Source organism: Lethenteron reissneri, chromosome 64 (assembly GCF_015708825.2).
Source record: "Lethenteron reissneri isolate LAM-NWPU_2019-01 chromosome 64, ASM1570882v1, whole genome shotgun sequence".
NCBI lineage: Eukaryota > Metazoa > Chordata > Hyperoartia > Petromyzontiformes > Petromyzontidae > Lethenteron > Lethenteron reissneri.
Genome location: NC_083842.1, coordinates 10,486,280 through 10,502,581, shown reverse-complemented (window position 1 = coordinate 10,502,581; position 16,302 = coordinate 10,486,280). Strand labels below are relative to the sequence as shown.

Sequence of the window (16,302 nt, the reverse complement as noted above, 5' to 3'; positions counted from 1 at the left end):
AATTAGTGTTCGTGAAAAAATTTTTCCAAAATTTTACACTGTTTAGGGAATTTTTTAAAAATATTTAATTACCAATTGCTTAATGCTGGCAGACAATCATCTGACCCATAGGTGGCAGCCATCTCAAGCCAGAGGACTCTTGCCGCCACGCATATAAAGGATTTAGAGTGAAAAACTTTGTTTTTACGGGTTTATTTTTTATTTACTAGTTATTGTTAAAGAGAGTCCCGCCATGTACTTACGGAGCGTCTAAACAAGAAATACATCTAAGAGGTCGTAACAAACCACCGCAAACTAAAACTACTTTTATTTTAATCGAGATTTGAAGTTTTCGTGACTGCAGGGATCCATACTCTGTGGTTCTTTCGGTAAAGTCACGTAGGTACCCGTACCCTACCCGAAATGAGTGACCAACGGTTACTCACCAGTGACTCACGGCCTACCCGTACCCGTACCCGGCCGCACCAGGGTCGCGAACGGCTACCCGTACCCGTCCCCTACCCGTACCCGTCTACCCGATACCCAGCCGCGTATCGGGTAAGGATCGGGTACGGGTAGGGTACGGGTAACGGGTACCCGATTGCGCCCTCTGGGATGAAGCCACGTTGCAGGCGCGGGTGGGTTGATTCTAGGAACTTGAATTGTGATAAGAGACAAGACGTTGGGAAATGAGTGACAAACGGTGACTCACCATTGACTCACGGCCTACCCGTACCCGTACCTGGCCGGGTACGGGTTAGCCGGGTATTGGGTAGGGTACGGGTAAGGAATCAAAACCCGTTTGCGACCTCTGGCGAGAAGAGGCCTCTAGCCACGCGGTCCGGGACCTTGACACTGTTCGCTGTCCCGGTCCGGGACCCAGCATGTGGTCCCGGACCGGGACAGCGAACAGTGTCAAGTTGTGCCGTAGCGTGGTTAGATGGGCATTCGAGACCCGAGTGTAGATTTTGTGATGTTATGTTTAAGTTGATTCTAGATTTGAAGCTTTCGTGACTGCAAGGAATCATACATTTTTTCGGTAAAGTCACGTAGGTAAAAAAATAAAATTAATAAAAGTAAAATAATAGAAATAAAATAATAAAAGTCACGACGTTTCGGAGGCAACACAAATCTCCGTCATCAGGTGGGACCGTCACAGCAAAAATTACTGTATCAATATGCTCCAAGCACGTGTGCTGTTTCATTCAGACGCTGTCGCCTCGACAGACCTGGTCTTCACCTGAGGACGGCTGCTTGCGTTGTGGCCGAAACGTCGTGAGAATTATTTTATTATGTTTTATTTTTATTATTTTATTAATTCCCTTCTACGTGACTTTACCGAAAGAACCAAGAAGATGAATCCCTGCAGTCACGAAAGCTTTACATCGAAATGCATAACTGTACCAATGAATTCATTGATGAAACTTAACATCTATAAACATCTATGTTACGAATCTACACACTCAAAGGGATACTATTTGGTAAAAATCTTTCTTTTGATCACAGAATCTTGCCCGCAAATTTATTGAAGCCCTTAGCCAATCGATAAACATTTGTTAGACAAGCAGGCACACGACCGCACACCATTATTCCAAGGCATTTCGTTAATTGCATCATCTTACCAATGAATTCATCGAGGTCAACTTTGGCCTTAGGGAGATGTTTCTTTATTACTGTTCGTATGAATATTGTCGCATTAATTTTTAAGGAATTTTTCCTGTCGCCGTGTATGCTCGCTTTACTGTGAGGAATTAGCCGATTGTTCTGTTACCCAGTTTAACAAACATAACCATTGAGGGTTATATGTACGAATCAATCAGGAGGACATCTCCCGGAGTGCTGTGTTGACATTCCTAGCACAAGAGTTCGTATATGAGAGTGTTTTGTTTTTTTCAGATATTAAAGTTGCTCAGCACAGAAGAGTCTGAGTGGTGCCTTCCTAAGTTCATGCAAAATAATCTTCTTTGGTTCTTTCGGTAAAGTCACGTGACTTTACCAAAAGATCCAAAGTTAAGGCAAAATAATCTTAATTATAAGAATTGTTTCCTGCGGTGAGATATGAATTTGGAGACCTGACATAAACACTACAACAAAATCAGTAAAAGTCAAAGCGAGAATCATTCTATTATCACAATTGGTAATACACCCTAGACAACAAAGCGGAGCCTAATTATCATAATTGCATACATTAGTATAATTGAATGATTTACATATATTGTATTATCCCAATTGATAAAACAACCCTATACAACGAAGCCAAGCCTAATTACCATACCACATACACTTGCATAACTTCATACAATTACACCTTCATTTTATTATCACGATTGATACCCCAAGGCAACGAAGCAGAAACTAATTAGCATAAATGCATATTTTCATAATTACACAAATCAGCATAAATTTGGAAAATTACATATTTGCAATTTTCATTACATTTTTATTATTTGTCTACATTTTCAACACCTAATAGATACAACAAGTACTGAAGGCGATCCAGAGTGAGACCAGGAAAGGGACCGGGCAGAGATGATCTCCAAAGCAAACTGCTGAGGGTGGCGTTTGTGCACAGACTGCCCGACATGACATCATAATAACAGTCTGGACCACTGGATGGGTTCCACAGGATTGGAAGGATGCCCTGGTGGTTCCCCCCACCCCCACTTTAAGAAGTGGGACCGCACTTTAAAAATCAGCAATAGGGTTATATAAATAAAATGTATTATGAAACAAAAGGCAAAAAGCTATTATGTATAAGTACATAGTTTAGTCCTTACACCATTGGAACCTCATTTGACAGTAAAAAATATAATTGGTTCTTTACCCTTTTATCTGGCAACAAAACTGACACCTTTTTTACAAGGAGTCATGTTTGCATAGACTACAATACCTGCAGTCATAATGCAAACAAAAAACACAACTCTGATAATGTATGCACTGTCCTTGAAGTTGATTGGTCCACACCCGAGACAGCTTTTCTTAGAGCCTAGTCTCACATGGTGTTGGACCAGATGACGCCAAAAGGCGCGTCAGATGACGCCAAAAACCGCGTCATCTGGTCCAACACCAGGGTGAGACTAGGCTCTAAGAAAAGCTGTCTCGGGTGTGGACCAATCAACTTCAAGGACAGTGCATACATGATCAGCGTTGTTTTTTGTTTGCATTACGACTGCAGGTATTGTAGTCAATGCAAACATGACTCCTTGTAAAAAAGGTGTCAGTTTTGTTGCCAGATAAAAGGGTAAAAAACCAATTATCAGTTTAGTCTTGATTCAGTGTCTACTCGGCGCTTCTCGGCTTGTCTCTTGTATTCATTAAATGGAGCGTCTCTTGTCCACTGTCCAGCAATAGTCTGCAAGCATTGACGGGCTCCATTTGCCCCGATAGCGTTTCTTCATCGTTGCAATGTCCTGGTGAAATCGCTCGCCATGCTTGTCGCCCACTGCTCCGCAGTTCGCTGGGAAAAAAATCTAGAGTGCAAATAACGTATCTTCATATTCTTGGTTCTTTCGGTAAAGTCATCGTTATATTTTTATTAATTCCCTTCTACGTGACTTTACCGAAAGAACCAAGAATATGAATCCCTGCAGTCGTGAAAGCTTTAATTCGAAATGTATCTTTAGTGACATGTTGCAACCAAGGCTTTTTGGATGCCTTCACGTTTTCCACCAACTCCCTGTAGTTGTGTGCCTTGTTGTTTCCAAGAAAATGTGTTGCCACCAACTGGAAGGCTTTCTATTTAAAGCTTTCGTGACTGTTTCATTCAGACGCTGTCTCCCCGACAGACCTGGTCTTCACCTGAGGACGGCTGCTTGCGTTGTGGCCGAAACGTCGTGAGTTTTATTATGTTTTATTTTTATTATTTTATTACTTCCCTTCTACGTGACTTTACCGAAAGAACCAAGAAGATGGAAGGCTTTCCATGCAGTCTTTTCCTTGCCACGAAGTACAGTCAAATGCATCATCTCGAAGATGTTCACGAATCTGAGGACCAACAAAGATACATCATTCCTTTATCTTAGCCTAATTTCACCTCGAGTGAGAATGATTCTGGTGCATCAGGAACCGTCAGTCCTTCTCCGTGGGGTACTGGGCATATAGCCGATGGAATGTTTGGATGATGCACACTCCACTTTTTAAATCCTTTATATTAAGTTCACTTGCTTGCTTGCGCGCTTACGACCGTGCAAATCTTTCGGTCGTTTTTTAACCCACTTCCCGTGATCCAATCGAGCTGACATTTTGCACACAGACTCCGTTGTGCGTGACAATTTATTTTCGTGAGAAATTTTTTTTTCCAAAATGCTACACTTTTTAGGAATTTTTTCATATTTAATTTAAAATACCAATGTGATAAAAATGAAACTCTCACTCAAGAAAAACAGAAATGAATAATAAAATAAAACCGATGCCACGCATATAAAGGATTTATAGTGAAAAACTTTGTTTTTACGGGTTAATTTTTTCTTCTTTGACACATCTTTCCCCACTGGAGGCGCCATGCAGAAATAAAAATTGCTGATATGATCTGTTGGCTCTCTCCAAACCATTGTCACTGCAAAAGGCATCGATTTCCTTTTCTTGTTCAACCACTGGCAAATATTTGTTGCGCAAGTGTTGCAGCATTGGGCCCAACTCTTGTCCTGATCTCCAATTTTGCAGCCAAAATCAAGGCGACAGGCTTTCTTAACCGTAGTGGTAATAGCGCGCTTTTGCGATGCAAAAGTCACTTCACCACAAACATAGCAGAAGTTACCTGCTTTGTTCACACAATTCCGAGGCATCTCTGCTCACTTTGGCTAAACAGAAATGTGTCCCTTTGCAAAATCAAACATTTACAAATAAGAGGGCATGACACTGTATGATTTCTAGAGTCGATATAGGGCAATTTGTTCAGCAGAGGGATGTAAGCCTAGTTACGATTGCATCATCCATGACTTCTAGGAATAAGATGACACAATTCATATCATATAGGACGCAATCCAGATTGCATCATTCATTGTTTTGCTCAAACAAGCAAGTGCTGTCCAAACCCAGTCATAGATTTATTCATAGATCCAGTCAAAGATTTTATTTTAGTCATTTCTGGTTTAAACTAAGATCCATTCCCTATATAACCAACTTATCCTCTGCCATTCCCAAGCCAAGGGTCGTATATGCTGATCCAGTAACACATCTTGAAAACTAGAGCCAGCCAACAATTTTAAGCATCATTGTCATTCTCAGTGACCCAGAATGAGTTAAGATAGACTATATTACGGGTAGGAACAACGGTTCCACACGGCCCACCAGGGATTATTTGTCTGTCGTTCATAGCCCCTCCCAAACATGTAGTAAGCTCCCGGATTGGTTGAAGTGCGTCACGTGACCGCGAGCTTTCTGTCGTGCACGAATTGCGCTGTCCGACCAAGTTCCTACCTGTATTCTCGGTTCTTTCGGTAAAGTCGCGTAGAAGGGAATTAATAAAATAATATTAATATAAAACAATAAAAATGCTCACGACGGTTCGACTGCAACACAAGCAATCATTTCGATTTAAAGCTTTCGTGACTGCAGGGATTCATCTTCTTGGTTCTTTCGGTAAAGTCACATAGAAGGGAAATAATAAAAATAAAACAATAAAATAATTCTCACGACGTTTTGGCCACAACGCAAGCAACCGTCCTCAGGTGAAGAACAGGTCTGTCGGAAAGACAGCGTCTGAATGACGCTGTCTTTCCGACAGACCTGTGTCTGAAACACTGTCTTTCCGACAGACCTGTTCTTCACCTGAGGACGGCTGCTTGAGTTGTGGCCGAAACGTCGTGAGAATCATTTTATGTTTTATTTTCAATATTTTATTATTTCCCTTCTACGTGACTGTACCGAAAGAACCAAGAAGACAAGCAATCATCATCAGCTGTGAAATCCACGGAAAGAAAATTTGAAAAAAAAGTAACCCGTAAAAACAAAGTTTTTCACTATAAATCCTTTATATGCCTCTGGCTTGAGATGGCTGCCACCTATGGGTCAGATGATTGCCTGCCACCATTAAGCAATTGGTAATTAAATATTAAAAAAAATTTCCTAAAAAGTGTAAAAGTTTGGAAAAAAAATTTCACGAAAATAAATTGTCACGCACAACGAGTCTGTGTGCAAAATGTCAGCTCGATTGGATCACGGGAAGTGGGTTAAAAAACGACCGAAAGATTTGCACAGTCGTAAGCGCGCAAGCAAGTGAACTTAATATAAAGGATTTAAAAAGTGGTGGTTTTTCTAACGTCAGCACCATGGACAGCGATTCGGCAGTTGGCCAGATGAACGAGTCCATCTATGTTCGGAAAAGAGGAGGGAGAGGAAGAGAATGGAATGCCATCTGAAAGTCACCGTAAGAGGGAACACAATCATTCAAGACCCGAAATGGTTGACCAAATCCTTCCAATGATTGCTAAGCCAGAATCCATCTTCTCGGTTGAAATTGTCTCTGTGTTTGTACATGTGAATAGCCTCGTGAATTTTTATTGTTTTATATAAATATTATTTTAGTATTTCCCTTCTACGTGACTTTACCGAAAGAACCAAGAACACGAATCCCTGCAGTCACGAAAACTTTAAATCAAGAAATTCCCACCTGCCCACTCGGAGGGAACGTGAAGCAGAGGCCGCATTTTCGCACGCTCTTTGCTACGGAGTCACACAACTTTTTTTATTATTTCAAATCGAGACAAATTAAGGTGCGCAGGTGCCCGCTGCGGTGAACTTATTTCGTGCCGTAACATAGCCAGCCATGCTAAACGGAGGCGCGGCAGCGAGGGGAGGGAGGGGGGGGTACGGGCGGGCAAGGGCACCAAACTCAACGGCACTGCGCTCTCTACACGAGGAACATTTTTACCGGCCACTATCATTCCGGAATTCTCACACGGGCGAGGAATTCTCGGCGGACACAGATGCTCGGGGCGGCTCCTCCGTTCACCAGGTCGGCGTCCCGGGGTCCCGTCATCCCGGGATGCCGAGACGCGGAATGGTTTGGCGCCACACACACACACACACCCAGTTCGGATCCGAAGTGTCGAGTTGTTGCTGCCGTCGGCCCGGCTGGGCTGTGGTACAAATGCTCACCTCGCACTCGGCCAGAAACAAGTGGGGCGGCGAGGGCTGGAGGTGGGAGCGGAGGGGTGGTGGGGTGGGTGGGCGCGTTGATCAACTGAGCTCCCCCCCCAATCCCCCCTGTTACCGACATCAATGTGGTTCACCAACACCGCTCGACGGGTGTGAAACACACAAACCCCCGGCTGGGTATCACCGCCACCACCGCCACCACCACTGCCGCTGCCACAGCCACCGCCACCCACACTCATTCCGGCAAGGAGACACCGACATCCGACTTTCGATCCCCGCCCGAAACGACACGCTCAGCCCCTCCGCGTCACGCGCCTTCTACCCCCCCCCCCCCCCACCGTGCCCAAGGGCCGTACTAAAAAAAAAATCCCGCGGCAACATCGCGGCCGCCGGCACCGCCGCCGGCAAAACGCCGCCGCCGCCGCCGGCGAGCCCCTAGCTCTTGGCGGACGCCGCCTCGCCGGCGTGCGACCGTCGGTGCACGCGGAAGTAGAACGGGTCCCGGAAGGCCTTCCCGCAGTCGTCGCAGTGGTGCCCCGGCGCGTCGGCGTGCGACCGCCGGTGCCGGGCCAGCGCCGACGAGCTGCGAAACGCCTTGCCGCACTCGGGGCAAGCGTACGGCCGCTCGTCGGCGTGCGCCCGCCGGTGGTACACGAGGCCCGCCGAGTCGCGGAAGGCTTTGCCGCACTCGCCGCACGCGTACGGCCGCTCGCCCGTGTGCGTCTTCAGGTGGTACTCGAGGCCCCACGAGTCCCGGTAGGTCTTGCCGCAGCGGGAGCACGCGTAGGGGCGCGCGTCCTCGTGGCTGCGCGCGTGCCGCGTCAGGCCCGACGACGAGCGGAAGGCCTTGCCGCAGCGGGGGCACGCGTACGGCCGCTCGCCCGAGTGCGTGCGCTCGTGGTAGGCGAGTCCCGACAGGTCGCGGTACACGCGGTCGCACAGCTTGCAGCCGAAGGGAGCGTCGCCGCCGCCGCCGCCGCCGCCGCCTTTGCCGACCTTCCCGGCGGCGGCGGCGTTGCTCCCGTCGGCCGAGGCGGTGCAGTGTCCGGACGCGACGTGGGCTCGCAGGAGGGCCGTGCTGCCGGGCTCCTCGCCACAGCGGGCGCACGCCTGCCGCTTGGCCGTGCGGCGACGACGCCGCTGACGCTTCACGGGGAGCGCGCCGGGGCCGCCGACGACTTTGCCGGTTCCTGCGACCGGGAGGACGATAAAGGGGGGGGGGGGGGGGGGCGCCGCCATGGTGGTTAAGATATGTAATCTCCCTCGCCTGCTATGCAGGAGGTCGTGGGTTCGATCCCGACCCTGACGACACCTGCTGCTGTACATTTGGAGTTGACGATTTCTCTCCCCGGGTCTTCCGGTTTTCCCAATCCGCATTTGGAATCGATGTCACTCGTATATTTGGCAGCTACTTTACAGTCACGGGGTCACGTCACAGCGTCACAGTCACGGCGTCAGTCACATCACGGGGTCACAGTCACGGAGTCACAGTCACATCACGGGGTCACATCACGGAATCACAGTCACGGCGTCAGTCATATCACGGGGTCACAGTCACGGACTCACAGTCACGGCATCACAGTCACATCAATGCGTCACAGTCACGGCATCACAGTCACATCAATGCGTCACAGTCACGGCGTCACAGTCACATCACGGGGTCACAGTCACGGCATCACAGTCACGGCGTCACGTCACGGGGTCACATCACTGCGTCACAGTCACGGCACTGTCACTTCACCGCGTCACATCACTGCGTCAGTCACGACGTCACGTCACGGCACACACCGTCGGCGTCGTCTTCGCCGTTCCCCGCCGCCGGGGCCTCGTTCTCAGCCTCGGCCTTCAAGTCGCCCTTCTCCTCCTCCTCCTCCTCGTCCTCCTCCCCGCGGAGCTCCGACGTCTCGGCTTTGCAGGCTAGCACCGCGGCGGCGGCGTCGTCGGCGACGCCGAGGCCGTCGTCGCAGTCGTCTTCGTCACCGGCGCCCACCAGCTCTTCCGCCTGCACCTCGGCGTACTCCACGTTCTCGGTGCGCGCGACGCCCTCCATGTTCTCCACGCTCTCCACGTTCTCCAGCACCACCGTCATTCCCACCTGCTCCATGTCCACTGCTGCTGTCGGGACGGGACGGACGGGAGGCGCGGCCGTTACACCGGAGGGGTGGTGGTTGGTCAAGGACGGTGCACACATTATCAGAGTTGTGTTTTTTGGTTGAATTACGACCGCAGGTATTGTGGTCAATGCAAACATGACTCCTCGTAAAAATTAACCCGTAAAAACAAAGTTTTTCACTATAAATCCTTTATATGCGTGGCGGCTAGAGTCCTCTCGTCCTCTGGCTTGAGATGGCTGCCACCTATGGGTCAGATGATTGCCTGCCACCATTAAGCAATTGGTAATTAAATATTTTAAAAAATTCCTGAAAAGTGTACAAATTTGGAAAAAACGAGTCTGTGTGGAAAATGTCAGTTCGATTGGATCACGGGAAGTGGGTTAAAAAACGACCGAAAAATTTGCACGGTTGTAAGCGCGCAAGCAAGTGAACTTAATATAAAGGATTTAAAAAAAGGTGTCAGTTTTGTTGCCAGATAAAAGGGTAAAAAAACCATTATCATATTTTTTTTACTGGCAAATGAGATTCCAATGGTGTAAATGCTTACCCCGAGCTCTCATACTCTGATGGTGCATTGTCTTTGAGTTGTGCGCCTTTTGGCGTCATCTGGTCCAACACCATGTGAGACTAGGCTCTAAGGAAAGCTGTCTCGGGTGTGGACCAATCAGTTTCAAGGACAATGCATATACTATCAGAGTGTCTTTTTTGTTTGCATTTTAACCACAAGTATTGTGGTTAAAATGCACACACATGATTCCTTGTAAAAAGGTTTCAGTTTCGTTGCCAGAAAAAAGGGAAAAAACTCTAGATTTGAAGCTTTCGTGACTGCAAGGATTCATACTCTTAGTTTTTTCGGTAAAGTCACGTAGGTAAAAAATGAAATTAAAATTATTATATTTTGGTACTGGCAAAGGAGGTCTCATGATGAAGTGGCTTATCGTCGTGTGGAAATGTATAGCAGCCAAATACTCTTAAACGCGTGTTTCTAAATGTCGAGGGAAAACCCAAAGGACCCGAAGAAAAATCCACGCGACCAAATGTACAGCAAGGCAAGCCGTCAGGTTCGAGGATCGAAACCACGACCATCTGTATACCAGACGAAGTCAGGAGTCGGGATGGAACCCACCACCTCCTGTATACCAGGCGAGGTAGTCAACATCTCCTAGCCACCGTGATGATGATGAGAGAGACATGCAAACTCCAAATGTACAGCAGGCGTCAGGATCGCGATCGAACCCACGACCTCCTGCGTACCAGGTGAGGTAGTCAACATCTCCTAGCCACCGTGATGATGAAAGAGAAACGCAAACTCCAAATATACAGCAGCAGGCGTCAGGGTCTGGATCCAATCCACGACCTTCTGCGTACCAGGCGAGGTAGTCAACATCTAGCCACCGTGATGATGATGAGAGAGACACGCAAACTCCAAATATACAGCAGGCGTCAGGGTCTGGATCCAATCCACGACCTTCTGCGTACCAGGCGAGGTAGTCAACATCTCCTAGCCACCGTGATGATGATGAGAGAGACACGCAAACTCCAAATATACAGCAGGCGTCAGGGTCTGGATCCAATCCACGACCTTCTGCGTACCAGGCGAGGTAGTCAACATCTCCTAGCCACCGTGATGATGAGAGAGAGACACGCAAACTCCAAATACAGCAGCAGGTGTCAGGGTCGCGATCGAACCCACGACCTCCTGTATACCAGGCGAGGTAGTTAACATCTCCTAGCCACCGTGATGATGATGAGAGAAACACGCAAACTCCAAATATACAGCAGCAGGCGTCAGGGTCGCGATCGAACCCACGACCTCCTGTATACCAGGCGAGGTAGTCAATATCTCCTAGCCACCGTGATGATGATGAGAGACACACGCAAACTCAAAATATACAGCAGGTGTCAGGGTCTAGATCCAATCCACGACCTCCTGTATACCAGGCGAGGTAGTCAACATCTCCTAGCCACCGTGATGATGATGAGAGACACGCAAACTCCAAATACAGCAGCAGGTGTCAGGGTCGCGATCGAACCCACGACCTCCTGTATACCAGGCGAGGTAGTTAACATCTCGAAACTGTGGTGGTGATGATGAGAAAGACATTGCAAACTCCAAATATAGAGCGGCAGGCATCGTCAGGGTCGGGATCGAAGCCACGACACCTCCTGCACACCAGGCGAGGTGGAGGTGGTGGGAGTAGTGGTGGGAGTAGAGGTGGAGGTGGGGGTAGAGGTGGGGGTAGAGGTGGGGGTAGAGGTAGGAGTAGAGGAGGTGGTGGATGAGGTGAAGGTGGTAGTGGTGGAGGTGATGGGGGTAGGTGGTGGTGAAGGTGCTGAAGGAGGTGGTGGTGGTGGTGAAGGTGGTGGAGGTGGTGGAGGTGGTGAAGGTGGTGAAGGTGGAGTTGGTGGTGAAGGTGGTGGTGGAGGTAGCGGTGGTGGTGGAGATGGTGAAGGTGGAGGAGGTGGGTGAGATGTGGTGGACGAGATGTGTGAATGAGATGTGTGTGAGTGAGATGTGTGGACGAGATGGTGTGTGTGTGAGATGGTGTGTGTGAGATGGTGTGTGTGAGATGTGTGTGCGTGAGATGTGTGTGTGAGATGTGTGCGAATGAGATGTGTGTGTGTGAGATGTGTGCGAATGAGATGTGTGTGTGAGATGTGTGTGAGTGAGATGTGTGCGAATGAGATGTGTGTGAGTGAGATGTGTGTGTGTGAGATGTGTGTGAGTGAGATGGTGTGTGTGAGATGTGTGTGCGTGAGATGTGTGTGTGAGATGTGTGCGAATGAGATGTGTGTGTGAGATGTGTGTGTGTGAGATGTGTGCGAATGAGATGTGTGTGAGTGAGATGTGTGTGTGTGAGATGTGTGTGAGTGAGATGGTGTGTGTGAGATGTGTGTGCGTGAGATGTGTGTGAGTGAGGTGTGTGTGTGTGATGGTGTGTGTGAGATGTGTGTGTGTGAGATGTGTGTGTGAGATGTGTGTGCGTGAGATGTGTGTGTGAGATGTGTGCGAATGAGATGTGTGTGAGTGAGATGTGTGTGTGAGATGTGTGTGCGTGAGATGTGTGTGCGTGAGATGTGTGTGTGTGAGATGTGTGCGAATGAGATGTGTGTGTGAGATGTGAGTGATGTGTGAGTGAGATGTGTGAGTGAGATGTGTGAGTGAGATGTGTGAGTGAGATGTGTGAGTGAGATGTGTGTGTGTGAGATGTGTGCGAATGAGATGTGTGTGAGATGTGTGTGTGTGAGTGTGTGGATGAGATGTGTGGAGTAGGAGGTGGACGAGATGGTGTGTGTGAGATGAGGTGAATGAGATGTGTGTGAGTGAGATGGTGTGTGTGAGATGTGTGAGAGTGTGTGGCTGAGATGGTGTGTAAGATGTGTGTGAGATGTGTGTGAGTGTGTGAATGAGATGGTGTGGACGAGATGGTGGGTGTGAGATGTGTGAGAGTGTGTGGATGAGATGGTGTGTAAGATGTGTGTGAGATGTGTGTGTGAGATGGTGTGTGTGTGAGATGTGTGTGAGATGTGAGTGTGTGGATGAGATGGTGTGTGAGATGTGTGTGTGTGGACGAGATGTGTGCGAGATGTGTATGTGTGAGATGTGTGTGTGTGAGATGTGTGTGTGTGAGATGTGTGTGTGTGAGATGTGTGTGAGATTTGTGTGTGAGATGTGTGTGTGTGAGATGTGTGTGAGATGTGTGTGTGAGATGTGTGTGTGAGATGTGTGTGAGATGTGTGTGTGAGATTTGTGTGTGAGATGTGTGTGTGTGAGATGTGTGTGTGTGAGATGTGTGTGAGATGTGTGTGAGATGTGAGTGAGATGTGTGTGAGATGTGTGTGAGTGAGATGTGTGTGTGTGAGATGTGTGTGAGATATGTGTGAGATGTGAGTGAGATGTGTGTGAGATGTGTGTGTGTGTGAGATGTGTGTGAGATGTGTGTGAGTGAGATGTGTGTGAGTGAGATGTGTGTGAGTGAGATGTGTGTGAGTGATGTGTGTGTGAGATGTGTGTGAGATGTGTGAGTGAGATGTGTGTGAGATATGTGAGTGAGATGTGTGTGTGAATGAGATGTGTGTGGATGAGATGTGTGTGGATGAGATGTGTGTGAGTGTGTGAGATGTGTGTGAGATATGAGTGAGATGTGTGTCAGATGTGTGTGAGTGTGTGAGATGTGTGTGAGATATGAGTGAGATGTGTGTGAGATGTGTGTGAGTGTGAGATGTGTGTGAGATATGAGTGAGATGTGTGTGAGTGTGAGATGTGTGTGTGAGATGTGTGTGAGATATGAGTGAGATGTGTGTGAGATGTGTGTGAGTGTGAGATGTGTGTGAGATATGAGTGAGATGTGTGTGAGTGTGAGATGTGTGTGTGAGATGTGTGTGAGATATGAGTGAGATGTGTGTGAGTGAGATGTGTGTGAGATATGAGTGAGATGTGTGTGAGACGTGTGTGAGATGTGTGTGAGTGTGAGATGTGTGTGTGAGATGTGTGTGAGTGTGAGATATGAGTGAGATGTGTGTGAGATGTGAGTGTGAGATGTGTGTGAGATGTGTGTGAGTGAGATGTGTGTGTGAGATGTGTGTGAGATATGTGTGAGATGTGAGTGAGATGTGTGTGTGAGATGTGTGTGTGTGTGAGATGTGTGTGAGATGTGTGTGAGTGAGATGTGTGTGAGTGAGATGTGTGTGAGTGAGATGTGTGTGAGTGATGTGTGTGTGAGATGTGTGTGAGATGTGTGAGTGAGATGTGTGTGAGATATGTGAGTGAGATGTGTGTGTGAATGAGATGTGTGTGGATGAGATGTGTGTGGATGAGATGTGTGTGAGTGTGTGAGATGTGTGTGAGATATGAGTGAGATGTGTGTGAGATATGAGTGAGATGTGTGTGAGATGTGTGTGAGTGTGAGATGTGTGTGAGATATGAGTGAGATGTGTGTGAGTGTGAGATGTGTGTGTGAGATGTGTGTGAGATATGAGTGAGATGTGTGTGAGTGAGATGTGTGTGAGATATGAGTGAGATATGAGTGAGATGTGTGTGAGTGTGAGATGTGTGTGTGAGATGTGTGTGAGATATGAGTGAGATGTGTGTGAGTGAGATGTGTGTGAGATATGAGTGAGATGTGTGTGAGATGTGTGTGAGATGTGTGTGAGTGTGAGATGTGTGTGTGAGATGTGTGTGAGTGTGAGATATGAGTGAGATGTGTGTGAGATGTGAGTGTGAGATGTGTGTGTGTGAGATGTGTGAGATGTGTGAGTGTGTGGATGAGATGTGTGTGTGTGAGATGTGTGAGATGTGTGAGTGTGTGGATGAGATGTGTGTGAGTGAGATGTGTGTGAGTGAGATGTGTGTGAGTGAGATGTGTGTGAGATATGAGTGAGATGTGTGTGAGTGTGAGATGTGTGTGTGTGAGATGTGTGAGATGTGTGAGTGTGTGGATGAGATGTGTGTGAGTGAGATGTGTGTGTGAGATGTGTGAGTGTGTGGATGAGATGTGTGTGAGAGATGTGTGTGTGAGATGTGTGTGAGATGTGTGTGAGTGAGATGTGTGTGTGTGATGTGTGTGAGATGTGTGTGTGTGTGAGATGTGTGTGAGATGTGTGAGTGAGATGTGTGAGTGATGTGTGAGTTGTGTGTGAGATGTGTGTGAGATGTGTGTGAGATGTGTGAGTGAGATGTGTGTGAGATGTGTGAGTGAGATGTGTGAGTGATGTGTGAGTTGTGTGTGAGATGTGTGTGAGATGTGTGTGAGATGTGTGAGTGAGATGTGTGTGAGATGTGTGAGTGAGATGTGTGAGTGATGTGTGAGTGTGTGTGAGATGTGTGTGAGATGTGTGAGATGTGTGAGTGAGATGTGTGAGTGTGAGTGTGTGATGGTGTGAGTGTCGAGGCCTTGTTGGTAGACTTGCGAGGTTCGTTCGCGTTCTGAGCAGGTCGGAGCGAGTCGCCAAACGCTCCCCCCTTGTCGAATCTCGTCTCTCGAAGGGGGGACGCGGTGGCGGGATTGTAACAACAACAAACAAACAAACAACAACAACAACAACAGCTGCATCTTTACCGTCTCTGTCCTCAATGAGGACATCCATGGTGGCCATTGCTGGCTGCTGGTGGGGTAACTGCGACCTCGCAATGAGCCGCTCTGCGATTGGTCCCCCACCTCATCCACCGCGAGTAAGACGGCCTGTGATTGGTCCCTGCTTTGCCCCCCCCCCCCCCATTGAAAAATTATAGTGCTCCGATTATTTTATAATTTTATTATTTAATATTATCACAATATTTTATTATATATTATTTTATTATATATTATTTTATATTATTACAATATTTGATTATATTATTTTATTCTATATTATTTTATATTATTACAATATTTTATAATATTTTATTATATAATATTATTTTATAATAGTATATTATTTTGTTATTTTATTATGTTTTATTTTTTATTATTTTATTATTATCCTTCTACGTGACTTTACCGAAAGAACCAAGAAGATGAGCTCCTGCTGCTGTTGTGGAGTGACTCATGCAGCCAGCTATGGCTGCAGGGTTTTGGTAGTACATGTTTATGCCGTTTATTGTGAAAATTCCGTGACAGTTCCTATGATCACTGTTTCATTGCTTTTGTGGCTTTATTTTGGTGATTTTCTAAAAGTTTTTCGGTTTGGCCATGTGCGTTTGTTGTAGTACAGAGTTAGACTGATGGCCTTAATCTAAGTTGTCTTGTGGTTGTTGTTGTTGTTTGACTTGCATCCCACTGGGATTTTTGCACACAGCGTTGGTGTACGGTGTTTTTTCTGCAATATTTTGCCGTCTTTTCTTGGATTTTCTGTTTGCACTCAGTCACATATTCACTTTAAGATGTTTTTTGTTCATGTTTTAGTTTTTTGTTTGTTGCGGTTAAACCCGATTCAAGAGCCGAATGGCTCACAGGGCTACACCTAATCAATGAACTTGACTCCTCGCCCCGCCCACCGACTTCTCGCCCCGCCCACCGACTTCTCGCCCCGCCCACCGACTCATCGCCCCGCCCACCGACTCATCGCCCCGCCCACCGACTCATCGCCCCGCCCACCGACTTCTCGCCCCGCCCACCGACTCATCGCCCCG

The 16,302-nt window shown here is 47.5% G+C and overlaps 1 protein-coding gene across 1 annotated transcript; it reads right to left on the bottom strand.

Annotated features, from left to right (window-relative positions):
• Positions 1 to 7,403: 7,403 nt before the first annotated feature.
• On the bottom strand, positions 7,404 to 15,307 carry LOC133359194 (zinc finger protein 771-like). Its single transcript, XM_061577618.1, has 3 exons — positions 15,251 to 15,307; positions 8,866 to 9,189; positions 7,404 to 8,267 (listed from the first exon to the last, which is right to left on the bottom strand). The coding sequence occupies exons 1-3, from the start codon at positions 15,285 to 15,287 to the stop codon at positions 7,513 to 7,515; spliced, it is 1,116 nt and encodes a 371-aa protein (XP_061433602.1). The 5' UTR covers positions 15,288 to 15,307; the 3' UTR covers positions 7,404 to 7,512.
• Positions 15,308 to 16,302: the final 995 nt, after the last annotated feature.

Coding starts and splice junctions, on each gene's coding strand:
- LOC133359194 (XM_061577618.1), bottom strand. CDS start 15,287: ATGGCCACCATGGATGTCCTCATTGAGGACAGAGACG. Junction 9,190..15,250: donor CCTCATTGAGGACAGAGACG/GTAAAGATGCAG, acceptor TCCCGACAGCAG/CAGTGGACATGGAGCAGGTG. Junction 8,268..8,865: donor CGGCGAAGACGACGCCGACG/GTGTGTGCCGTG, acceptor TCCCGGTCGCAG/GAACCGGCAAAGTCGTCGGC.